Source organism: Lonchura striata, chromosome 13, assembly GCF_046129695.1.
Source record: "Lonchura striata isolate bLonStr1 chromosome 13, bLonStr1.mat, whole genome shotgun sequence".
Classification (NCBI taxonomy): Eukaryota; Metazoa; Chordata; class Aves; order Passeriformes; family Estrildidae; genus Lonchura; species Lonchura striata.
The window spans coordinates 23926867-23939808 of record NC_134615.1 but is presented as its reverse complement, the minus strand read 5'-3'; the positions used below and the strand labels follow the sequence as shown (position 1 = coordinate 23939808).

At 42.7% G+C, this 12942-nt stretch overlaps 2 protein-coding genes and 1 long non-coding RNA gene across 3 annotated transcripts; 2 read left to right on the top strand and 1 right to left on the bottom strand.

Moving 5' to 3' along the window:
• Positions 1-4: 4 nt before the first annotated feature.
• On the top strand, positions 5-5779 carry LOC144247075 (uncharacterized). Its single transcript, XR_013340773.1, has 2 exons — positions 5-256; positions 5305-5779. It is a non-coding gene; the product is annotated as an uncharacterized LOC144247075 (long non-coding RNA).
• On the bottom strand, positions 2299-7571 carry TMEM231 (transmembrane protein 231). Its single transcript, XM_021526875.3, has 7 exons — positions 7243-7571; positions 6996-7165; positions 5872-6000; positions 4370-4513; positions 3994-4075; positions 3764-3869; positions 2299-2991 (listed from the first exon to the last, which is right to left on the bottom strand). The coding sequence occupies exons 1-7, from the start codon at positions 7382-7384 to the stop codon at positions 2802-2804; spliced, it is 963 nt and encodes a 320-aa protein (XP_021382550.1). The 5' UTR covers positions 7385-7571; the 3' UTR covers positions 2299-2801.
• On the top strand, positions 7569-12530 carry GABARAPL2 (GABA type A receptor associated protein like 2). Its single transcript, XM_077786415.1, has 4 exons — positions 7569-7922; positions 8234-8289; positions 10212-10384; positions 11929-12530. The coding sequence occupies exons 1-4, from the start codon at positions 7889-7891 to the stop codon at positions 12017-12019; spliced, it is 354 nt and encodes a 117-aa protein (XP_077642541.1). The 5' UTR covers positions 7569-7888; the 3' UTR covers positions 12020-12530.
• Positions 12531-12942: the final 412 nt, after the last annotated feature.

Genomic DNA, 12942 nt, shown 5'->3' with positions numbered 1-12942 from the left:
GGCCCGCAGGCACGTGCGTCCTGGGCCGCCCGCCCCGCAGGGTCCCTGCTGGCTCGCCGAAACCGGCCCGTGGCAACACCACCTCTCCGCCGCAGGGTCCCACGTGCCTCGGGCCTTCCTGTCCCAGCTGCCCCCAGCCCCCGCCTCCTCCCTCCATTCCGCCCAGCACTCCCAGGCGAACAGAGCTCGGTGCGGCCGCGTCTCGCTCGCCTCGTGCGAGAAGAACGAGGATAATGCCCCCCGCAAAACGGGCTTGGTGAGTTAAAAAGCAGCGACGTGGTTTATTTTCTCCCAGTTCCACCTCTTAAAACACTCCCGAAGCATGGCTCTTACACGGCCATGTTCGCACGTCAGTTTATGCATAGGACTTTTAACTTAAAGCTGCTTTCTTTTTCCTTCTTACAGAACCTTGATTAATCCTAGGGATCCACCGTGTCCTTTCTCAATGACGAGCATTTAGATTGTTCTGTCATATGTATAGAGAGAAGATCTGTGTAGTAGCACTAAGGTGCATGGTAGTGGTTTTGACTTTTTGTGTTGCTTTGCAAACTGAAGGAAGAGTCCTTGCAGATAGCTTTCTGAGAAAGGCTCTTTAAGAGGCTCTAAACCTCTTCTAATGCAGGTTGCGGTGGATTCTCAGGTATGTATTTTTCCAGTGTAGTTCAGTTTGTTGCTTAAGCTATAAAATCTTGCTTATTTTTCTATTGCTTGGTTACTTACAAAAGTAGAGTATCTCTTCAAGCTCAGAACTATGAACCAAGAATATCGGTCAGTATAAAAAGTCATCCAGGAAGTGAGCACAGCAGAGTGCCTTTACAGCTCCTTTTACCCTGCATTCAGTTACTAGTCCCAGTCATGAAGCACCTCTTTGACAAGAAATGGAGGGATGGCTTCAGGTCATATTCAGCAATTACATGCCACCTGCAAGTAAATAACTCTTTCGATTGCCTCCTCTTAATGTATATAGTTCTTTGATTACATTACTGTAGAGGATTTTTTCCAGTTTTCTCCATTAAAGGAAAAGAGAATGTTAAGGATATTTTTCTCTGTATTTCTGGAACTAGACCTGATCTTAATTTCTTATTTCACATGCATTCACTGAACTGTTGCTCTCAGCAGCATCACTTGTTCTAAATTAATGTGAAAGGCTACAACAGGAGAGAAAAGTGAGAGAGGGATTAATGGAGTCTCCCAGTACTGTGGCTTTCGAGCATTAGTCTCTTCCATGTTTCCATCACCACCTAAACAGACTTCTGTTCAGCTTGGAGGAAGATTCTTACACATTCCATTTTTGTGTGAGTAGAACATTCAAACCCTTAAACTGCGGTCCTGTGGTCTCTCCTGAGATTTCTACCCCTTACTCATGTCCACCTTAATGCTTGTCTGATACATACCAAGTTCAGTCAGGGAACTGACTTGTCTAAAAAAGTGATTATAAAGATCTTCACCACAATTAACTCCCTGAATTAACTCAAGCAGTCACACAAGCACCGTTACTGCTGCAAGGGAGAGCATACCAAATGTACACCAGCTTGAGATATGGGGGAAACAAGCTCACAGCCCCCTTCGTTTATGCTGTGCAGTGGCTAAAAGCACAAAAAAAAGCAGCAGACAGTTGCTTTGACTCTGGAGATGTTGATACGAAGCCAGTTATCAGTAGCCCTACACTGCCACATAGAGACTTCAAAGATACAAGAGCAAACTGGAGATTTCTGAAAAAGGTAGCTCTCCTAAGTGCCAGGATGTTGAATTCTAGAGGACGATGGCCAAAAGGTGGCATACTGCTAAGCTGCTCTTTCATATTTCATAGTTGCACTGTGTCTTAATAGTTCAAGAGAACCAGTGCCACTTGGAATTTTTTGCAGAATTCTGGCATGTAGAATTGTTTTAAATTCTGTCCTGCCATAACACTGCTTTGCTAGAATTAATTCTTTAATACAAAACTGAAAAAATAATGGAAATTTTGTTGTTTTCTCTTGTAAGCTTGTCTAGCATAAAAAGTAAGCCCAGAAAAAGAAGATAAAATAATCTTCCCTATGACCACCAACACAGTCTTTCAATGTCTACTAGGTGATTATAATTTTTATCTGTTCTAAACTATTTAAGCTCTGAAGGTAATTATTCACTTTGAAACTCTGAGGCTTCCCTGGCATAATTTTTTGCTAGTTTTCTTTCAATAGATACAAGGATTCTCTGTTTTACTATTCACAGTTCACAATTAATGGTCGGGTGCTACAGTAACAATACCAGTAGTAAATGGTTGTGCAAATTTTGCACACACTATCACCCAAAACCTGATTTCTCACATCAATCTTGAATTTATTCATCATCCAATTTAATAATTAAATTGCTGAGCATGTATAGCCACAGTTACAGAAGTGCATCTCTGACCTTAACTCATCCATGCAGTTTTTCACTTCATAGTGCACATAAATGCATGTACAAATAACTCTTGACAGCTCTAAGACTGCAGAGAATTGATTTACAAGAAGTAAAAACAGTTAATGTCATTACTTTCAGCATATTATTTTCAGTTTTCAAGGTGGTTTTTGAGACATGTTTCAGTTGCAAAAAAATAACTAGGCTCTTTTTAACTGTCAAAAATATAAACCTTTCCAGCTCCAAAGCAGTGTTCCTAAAGAAATTAGATGAATGAACATGTATTTAAAAAAGGAAGCACAAACAGAGCATACTTTGAACATACTTACAAAATTCTGATCTTCTGAAGTTAGAAGTGTATAGAGAAAAAAATCAGGTAACTATTTTTGAATGGCATTTCTATAGTGTTCTCGGGCATCTCTTCAGGACTGGTGCTGTTTGTAGGATAGTACTGGAGATACAGGCAGAACTGGTGATACTGGAATTGTAGTCAACACCTGATTCTGGAACAAAAACATCTTAATCCTATCAAACACCCAAAGAAAGATAAGGAGGATGCTGACATACTGGATCCAGGCAAATTTAATAATTTCCCAAAATCCTGGCTGATATTTAAAGAAAGTCAAGGAGTGTTAATAGAGAACATTCTGATGCTACCATTGCAATATCTAAACAAGGAAACTCATAGGCAGAAAGGCACAAACCTTGTTAATACATCTGTTTATGTCATAAATGCTAAGCCTCTGAACCATAGAAAACACCTAAAAGCCTTCTACCATGGTAGGTAACCATGGTAGAGCTGGAGAGAACGTCTGTCCTAGAAGACATTTAAACCAGTTCTGGGTAAAGTACCTACTTTGTGCCTGAGTCATCAGGAATACTTATTGTTAATATTCAGGCAGGCAAACAAATCTTGTAAGAAGTGTGCTCCATACAGATTCTTTTAAATGCAAACTTGTTCTTGTCTAAGAAAAAGAACGAAGAACATAACAAATGAAGAATTACTTTTTCAAAATAAAAAAATTGCAGTCTGTCTGCACATGAACAGATGTTAATAACTCCACTGCGGGAGTTATTGTTTAGTGAGATGATCTTGCATACAGATTTCTAATCATTTGCTTTAGGTCACACAGATTACAGTATCATGCTTTGTGAGTGGCATCTGTGACAGATTGGGACTGCAGGTACTGCAGAACCAAAGCAAGATGTATTATGAATATTCCCTGAGAATAGCTAACAAACTGCTTTAAAGGCCTTTTTAGCAAAGCTGAAAAGCAACACAGGTTCCTGATAAAGAAAGGCAAAAAGTGCTTATGAAGGCACAATCATCGCTCAAATAATACAGCCCTGTTATGTCACAGTTTGTGCAGTTTTAGAAGGATATAAGATAACTTCCACTGGGTAATGAATGGTGGCATTAACGATAAATGGCATATCTGCTGCTCTTCCAGTCATCCAAACAGGGCTGGGATCTGAAAAGACTGTTGTCACTATAATGGAGAAAGGAAATGTCCAGGTTAAGGGGCTTTTAGGTATTAATACAGAAATCATATACCTCACAAAACATCTGCCAATATAACTACTACTGTCCTGTAGCTACACATTCAGGCTTACCATTTCTATCCCAATACGCTCCAATGATGTTTGCTAGATCATAGTCACTTGCAAAAGGACTTGTGCCATTGACCACAGACACCTGTTACAACAAGGAGACACTTTAATTATTCATCCAGTCTTCCACACAGTAATTCTACTGAGTTTCTTACACAAAGTAACCGTGCCCTTCAAGGAATGAACATAAAGCTCAGACTGAACATCTTGGCAGAATAACCTCTTCCCTCTTGTAGTCTAACAAGAAAACACCAGTTCCAAAGTCTCACAGTTCGCTCTGTGCGGTAGTACAAATAATTAGGATGTCACCTAGGATAGTAGGAGGATTAAGAGATTGGGGGGGAGTGATTTGATAGGGAAGGGAAAAGCATTTCCTCACATTGTATCTGGTGTCCAGTCCACAGTGGTTAAGTAATTGCCTCTGGTTTAATTTCAAGTCTCCATTCACATACAGCTGAGATCCTGGCACAGGAGAAAAAAACTGAAGAAAAGCCATGCTCTGCATCACAAATGTTGACATTCTCTGAAATAGTGAACACAAAAAAGAAAATTTAGCAGGGGGAGGAGGGACACAACATACTTTTCTACCTCTTGGTATGTACACATTTTTTCTACATTGATTTGATTTTTCTAGGACTCCCAAGTTTCATATCGTCACCTTAGTCTAAGCAAGAGACCACCAAATAAAAAAAACCCTATTTTTAAAAAAGTGAACTACCTTAGTTAATAGTTAACTAACTTTATTAACTCAACAAAGTTCCACAGGAAATTCAGTGAAGTCCAATGTCTGTGGCCAATGACAGAAAGTTCTGACTAGCCGTAACATGGCTATAGTCAAAAAGCAGCAAGGTGACTAAACACATTCATTGGAGACACACTTTAAAAAAACTCAGAAGTCAAAATCAAGGACTTGTATTCTGCAACAAGAACCAAATAAAGAAGGTAGGTCCTTAGTTCTTATCTACTTTTCAGTCTGAAGGAAAATTTCCACATTTACAGTGGGATAAAAAAAGTGCTTAATTCGTATCATAACTCTCTGTGATACTAACACCTGACCAAATACTTCAGCCCAAATTTAAGACTGTTGGGCCTCTATTCTGGGCCTCAGGCTTAAGAATGTTTTCTGCATCACATAGCTATGCTTGCAAAGCTTGTCCATCTGCAATCAGCAAGACTCTCTAAAGAAACAGCCTAATCTTCCTAGGAAAACAACTTTTTGTCTGTGTGGCTGCACCCGACACAGCTCTGTATTATTACTCCTTTCAGATGTATCCCTGGGTTCTCTGTGCACTGATGGTTTACTCTTTGCTTTAGGTATTAATTGCACTGCCATTTGAGGTACCATGGCAGCAGAACTGCATTGCCTTGTCTTCCTGTAATACTTCCTCGTCCCAGTTACAAGACAGAGGAGATCCTGGCAGATGATTACCAATGCTTCAAGAGCTGCTAAGCAAAATCTAAGGAGTTTTCGGCTGCTGCAACAGCCTGACTCTCAAAAAATGAACTGGTTATGTCAAGACACAGCAGTGTGTAGGAATACACATCCTTCTGCCTATTGCAAGACTCTCAGTTATTTTCAGGTGCCACCCACACTGATACTCATTGTTGTGCATTTCTGTCCTGTATGGTGCACTACAGCCCAAGAGAATATAGAGCTTAAAAATACATTAAAAAAAAACCCTAATAAAGTGTATCCAAATACGCAAGAGAGCTAGACGAGGAATGACACAGCAGAGGAGAAAATTAAGTATTTTTCAGTAAAATAAATATCTTACAGAGGAATTTCAAATGTGCAAGGTTTCTTTTCATCTTTTGTATAATCACTACTGTAATTTTACAATGGGTGTATACATCACAACAAACAAAACTAAAAATGCTCACATAAAGCTGGTAGGAAAAGAGTAGAATCAGCTGAACGCCAACTACGTGCTCTGTTGGTTGTAATGGAAGTTCCAGTTTAAAATGCAACCAATCCATTTTGCCATCTTGATTTTTGTCTTCTTCTCTAGTCTAAACAAATTTTTTTTAAAGACAGGAATTTCTGTTAGAAAGAAAAACAAAAAAGTAAAACCCCAGGGGACCCTACAACTGCAGCACACACATACCAAGGAAGCAAATAAACTGCATAGTTAGGAATGCAGTAATATGCTACTTGACTATTTACAGACAGAGGACTAGAAACAAATAAAAAGCCAATGCTGTTGTCTGTTATACAAGGTCTCATACACCCCTCCAGGGAGGGAAAGTTTACTTCAAGGTCTTTTCTGCCCTACACCATTCCACCCATATTCCTTGCATGCCAACAAAGCATGCCTTAGTGCTGGATCTTCTGTAAGAGCAAATATATGACGGATGGTCAGGCTTGTGTCTCCTGCCATTGTAGCATGCCTCCAAAATGACTTTGTATGCTGATTCCTGGCTCTAAGCCAAGGCTTGCTATGCTTGTGTGCCACAGTGTCCAGTACTTCGGCTACTTGCAAAATATAGCAGGGCTCGTTACAGAGGCAGACAGAAAAATAACTGCCACTGTGAAATCCCAGAGAGAAAAGCAACATGTTCTTCTGAAGGCACGTATCTACTTCCAGATCTAGAGGTACCCTGCAAACTCCCCATCATGGTAAGTCATGTGGCCAGGGGAGAGTGGTGCAACTAATTTGATGAAAGTAAACCGGTGTTCACACAAACCACCAGCGGTGCTTATGGACATGGTTTAGTGGCAAAATTGGTAGGGCTTGATCTTACGGGCTTTTTCCAATCTAAGTAATGCTATGATTCAGTAACACTGAGAGGGAGTGAAACGGGACTCATTAAAATTCCACAAAATCCCGATGTGAGGCACAAGGTTATACATAAAGCTGCTGCTACCTGAAGGCAGCAGTGCCTGACGGGCCACCCGTTCAAAAGCGCCATCAGCACTCGTGCCCTGAGCCGGCTACCGGTCCACTGGCTCCACTCTGCAGCCTCGCTTCTCGCCACTGTTGTCGGGCCGCCCCGGGCAAGCCTACCGACAGGAGCGGGACTCGGAGCCGGTCCTCCTGGAGCCTGTTGAACGCTGGGAATGTGCTCCACGCCAAGAAGCTGCCCGGGCCGGACCCGATGGTGGCGACGAAGAGAGCCTCGTACCGGAAACGAACGGTGGGCTGCTCCAGGTACGCGCTCTGCTTCAGCCAGAAACCTGAGGGCAGAAACGGCACGAGGTTTCAGGACTGCGCCAGGCCCGGTCGGGCCGCGTGGGGTCCCAGTAGCGCTCACCGTGGCTCCGGTAGGCCACCAGCAGCGGGGGCACATAGGTGAGCGCCGTGATGAGCAAAAGCGCCAGTGCCGCGGCGGAGCAGAATCCAGCCCGGTAGCGCGTGTACAGCGTGGGATGCGAGAACAGCTCCACGCCAGCCATGACGAGCAACCCCTCCTGCACTCTCACCGGCCGCCCCCGCCCGCGCCTACAGCGTTTGCACTGGGCGGAGCCTCGGACTGACGAGAAGCCGTTCCAATCAGCGCCGAGGGCACGGGCGTATCAGCCAATGAACGCGCACCACTGCCTCCCGGGGCCGTCGGCGAGATAGCGCCCGGCAGCGGGATGGAGACACGCGGATGGGGACACCCGCTTGGGCGACGAAGTCTGTGGAGCGGCTTCGAGTGCCCCGGGAGCCCTGAGGGCGGCTTCGCACCCGGCAGGTGACTCCGTGCCCGGATGCAACAGCCCCGCCCCGCGATCCCCGGCCGGAAGAAGCGCGGCTGCTCGAGCGGTTGCCGTGGGGCAGGCGAGCCGGAAGTCCCGCCTGCCGTGCCGCGGCTGTTGTTGTGACAGGGACCGTGACAGCGACAGGCCCGGCACGAGCCCCCGCCCCCCGCACACGGGCCTCGCCGCCTCTGGCTTCGCTCCCCGCCCGCCTGCATCATGAAGTGGATGTTCAAGGAAGACCACGCGTTGGGTAAGGGTGGGTCTGGGCCAGGCGCTGCCTGGCAGCGGCGCCGCTTCCTCGGTCTCCCGCGTCGCCATCTGTCGCGGTCGGCTTCCCCAGGCGGTCGTCTTGTCTGTGGGTGGACAGCCGCTGGAGGTCCTCGCCGAAGGGTCGTGTGATGCCCGGGGACGGTCTCCCAGAAAAGCTAGAGAGACCCGCTCGGAGGCGAGAATATGATCGCGATCCCGGCAGGCTCACGGCCCTGCCGGCGTTGCCTTCTCGGCCCAGGACACCGGCAGTATAATTACTATGCAATGACTAATTACGAGTTTTGTTCACAGAGCACAGATGTGTCGAGTCCGCAAAAATCCGAGCCAAATACCCCGACCGTGTCCCGGTGAGTAGTCAAGCCAGCTTCAACAGAGTACTTACAGGCAAAGGTGGATACACTGTTTCCATCCTGCCCACTCTGATGAGTTCCTACAAAGTAAATTAATTTTCCTTTTTGTGTCCTTAGATGTTTTAAAGAAGCCCCAAACACATCTGACTACTCCAACATTTTCTCCTCTGTCCCAGTGCATATTGACAAATAAGCTTTCTAAAAACTTTCCAAGGATTTTTATGATATATCATGGTCCTGCTTTCTTCTCGTGGCAATTGCATCCCAGCAAATACCTTCATTGTCTAGAAGATTGTGCCTGATCCTTAGAAATATTATGAAAACTACTGAAAGCTTGACCATCTTCCAGCCTGGCTAAATTGGTTAGATGATAACCCTCACGTATTCCAAGCCTATAACCAGTCATCATGGTGCATTTCCCCATGCAAACCCTGTTGTTTGAAGAGCCAGTGCAAGTGGTGACCCTTCCTTTCTGCATTAATACCTATCAATCTGCTAAATAATGAATGAGCTTTCTTCTCTCTGCAATCCCTTTTACCATGTTTCAGTCTCCAAAAAGACCACAGTTCACATCCTTATGTAACAGCTAGCAACATGCCCACATTCTCACCTTACTTGCTTGAGTGTAAAATTTCCTACATCCCATCTTACCACATGCCAGTTAGTGCCACACCTGCCTCTCACCTTTTGGTAAGTAACTTTTCTGTTAGCAGAGAGCCCAGAGAAAAATCTTCATTCCCATTGACTTTTTCTGCTGCTCAGTTGCACCTAGTCACAAGATTTTCTCCAGTTGCAATCTGGCGAGCTGATATGATCCTTGCTGTTCCCTCTTGAATAACTAACTATTCCCTCCCACGTAGACTGCAGCATCCCTAATGACCATACATCTCCACAGTATCCATGTATCCATTTCAAAAATATCCTTGATAACCTTGGAGGGACAAGAAACACAGAAACTCATCATGTGAGTCACAATGACATGCTGCTGTATCAGGAATGGACAGCAAGGTGTAGACAGATACAGGAATTGAATCTCAAATTGCAGCAATCCTTTATCTGGACCAGTATGTGTTTTCTGCTTGATTATTCAAATTGAGCTGCATACCATTGATACCAAATAGCTGGTATCAATGTAACAGTCAGAAGTGTTTTTCAAACTTCATATTTCAAGTAGAATGCAGAGCTAAGGAATGGAGACCCTGGAACCTCTTGTAAACCCCATTTCCTGACCTCCTGTGTTTTTCCTTCAAGAATCAGTCTGTGTAGTACAATGAGCATCGGCTCTCTTTCACAAGCAGTACTTAATTATCCTTCCCCCCGTACCTGTTGCTTTCTGTTTATTTTTTTGGTTTTGTTTGTAGCGATCTTGCTATCTTTCTTTTCTGTAGTCAGCTTCTCATTTTCGAAGCAATGATGGAATACTCTAAATGTCAGTTCAGCAGAATACAAAGGTAGCCAGTACCAGTACAGGGGAAGGATCACCTTCCAGTCCTTTGCCTAATGCAGTCCAGGACACTATTAGCCTTACTTGTATCCAGAGTACACTGCTGGTTCATTCTCAGCTTTGGGTCCACATTGCAGTAATTTCATATCATCAGTGTATACAAGGTTAAGTGATGTGCGTACTTTCCTGTCACAGGTGTCTTTTAAGGCATAACACTCCTTTTTACACCATGACTGCCAAACACAGGCACAGGAAGTTTCAAGCCATTGTGTGTATAAACAGGAGTTTTAGTGCAGCTGTAAAATCAGGTTTTACAGTGCTGAGCCAGTTCTACCTCTGATTTGGTTGTGGTCAGGAAACCTTTTTGTTCATCCCCTCTACTCACCATTGTAAGCCTGTATGAGCAAGCGATCTACCAAAGCTGTCTGTTCATACCAATCCTGAACAGCCTGACCTTCACACCTGCACTTTACAGGTCATAGTGGAGAAGGTCTCAGGATCTCAGATTGTTGATATTGACAAGAGGAAGTACTTAGTTCCGTCCGACATCACCGTGGCCCAGTTCATGTGGATCATCAGGAAGAGGATTCAACTGCCATCTGAGAAGGCAATATTCCTCTTTGTAGACAAGACTGTCCCACAATCCAGGTGAGAGGCTATTCACTTGGTATTCAGAATCATTACAGCAAGCCTGTGCATATTAGGGGGTCAGTAAAATCACTCTTCGAGGCTCATTTGATGATTTTAGATGTCTCTCACATCTTAATCTCACTAAGAGTTTTTTTCCTCATGAATTTGATAAACGTCTTATTTCTTGAGCTAGGCTGAAAGGAAGGGTGACTGAAAAATATACTGTGATTTACTTCCATGGCATAAGGGTGAGCTTTGCAGTTACTGTGTCATTGCATTTGGTTGAGTGCAAAAACACGTGCATCATCAATGTCAAGAAAACAATGATTCTCAGTATAAGAAAAAAAGGTTGCACATTAAATAAGTGCCACAAATTATTTTGAAAAAACCAATAGTCTCTCAGTTTACAAAGAAATTGTAAACTAGTTGTTGGTTCTTTTTTTTAAAATTATTTTCTTCTATGAAAAAAAGAATAATTGCAGTAGAAAGGTTTTTCTTTTGCATTGCTTTTACATAGGAATAAGTTTCATTGTTTTCTGTGACATACAGAATATAGTAGAAGCAGCAACTACAACTTTCTACACTAGACACCTTAGTAACATTTAAGGAAATAGTATGCTGTTACATGCCTTAGATGTGATATTATTCTTAATACTTAACTATAAAATAAAGAGTCCCTCCAGGTAACCTGATACACAATAGGGACCCATGAGAACCATCCTTCTCTGCTTGTTTTCTTCTAACAGTACTGAGAATGCCTATATGTCATCTTTATAACAGTATTATAGAATTCCTAGGAGCAGGAAACAGAGATCCATTGTCTCTTCTCATATGTTCATAATGAGATGTCACATCTCAGTTAGAAAAACAGGGCTTTGATCATTCAATATTAATGTAAAAATAGTAACTTCTTAACTGATAAACAAAACCACAATCTATTCATGGCTCTGCTCATCTCACAGGCTTCAGTTTATGTAATAAACTGTATGAAGAGAGAAGGATGTTAAGGATTGGTGATCTATTTACTACTCACCAAATTCTCTTCCATTTCAAGTACTGCTTACAAATCTTCCCAGCTCCTCTCTTGGGCAGAATGACGTTGTTTTTCCCCGTCACTCACATCCATCTCCATCTTTCAGTTCATTAGCCTTTTCTCAGTTTTGGGAAGTCAGAGAAAGGTGAGCTGAGAAGGCTTCATTTGTGCACCCAACTGATGTCTACTGCTCCAACCATCTGTAGCTAGATGGTTGGAGCAGTAGACCAGCCAAGTAATTGCTAGGGTTTCTTTTTCTTTTCAAAATATAAATTTTTCTTTTCAAAATAAGGAAGCATTCTGACAAAGACATTTGTGAAGAAATATAAAAAAATTACTCTCTGCAGAGTCCAGGATCATTTGCCTAACTTAGGAGGCAACTGCTTTTTGTTTGCCCTCATTTTTTGTATTCTAACCTATACACAGACTTAAAATTTTTAGCTTTTATTAATCCTCGTTTATATGAGGTTCTGTTAACACTGACAACTTGCATGAGCCAAGCAAACCATTTCTCTCTTTCCCTTTCAAGCTTAACTATGGGACAACTTTATGAGAAGGAAAAGGATGAGGATGGCTTCTTGTATGTTGCCTACAGTGGAGAGAACACATTTGGTTTCTGAATGGTGGGTCTTGGCTACTGTACCATCCTGCTGTGTATCTTGTAAATAGCCGATCATTTTTTGTTCTGACATCCTCAGAAGTTCCTTCTATATACATGCATTTGTAACTGGATTTATTTCTTAATATATTGCTAGGTCTTGTTTTATTAGACTGTTAAGTTATAAAAAGAAAGTTTTGTTGGTTTTGTGCATTTTTTTTTCCTCACAGCTATGAATTCCCAGAGCCTCAGTTCTTTGGGGGGGGGGGGGGGAGCGGGGGGGGTGGCATTTGATGACACTGATTAAATAATAAAGCAAAGTAGTTGGGCTACTAAAACATGAAGAGAAGAACACACATTTATTCTGTTTTGAGATGTCAGTTTAAGAAAAATAAAAACAATAAATAATTATTGGAAACACTGGATTTGCTAGCTTATCCAAAGCCAGAAGCAAGATGCTGATCGTGTTAAATTAAGCTAGTATGTTCCTTTCTCAATTAACAAACAAATACAATAAAAATTCCTGTCACAAACAGGCAGTGCTGTTATTTCTTTACCTTCACTTTGGCCAGAAAGTTACTCATCGCATTTACTAGATGCTACACAGCTGTTTCTGTTACTTACCAGACATTGTACAGCTTCTCAAACTTTAGTGTGTGGCTGTTGATACCAGGAAGAAACAACCTCTTTGTAGGTTTCAAAACCAATAGCTTCAGAGCTACTGTATCTCACAGCTACTTCTGTTTATAGGCAGAGGCAAACCCTTGGATTGTGTGGGAGAGGGTGGGAAAACCAGCTAATTGACCTAATTGCACAGTGCTGGAGTTCACACTCTGATATCAGAGGATAACATCGTGTTGAAGTAGCATCACTTTGACCTTCCTAAGCCAGCAAGGAAATGCTAAATACATTTTATACTCCTTTTAAAATTTTTAATTCATTTTC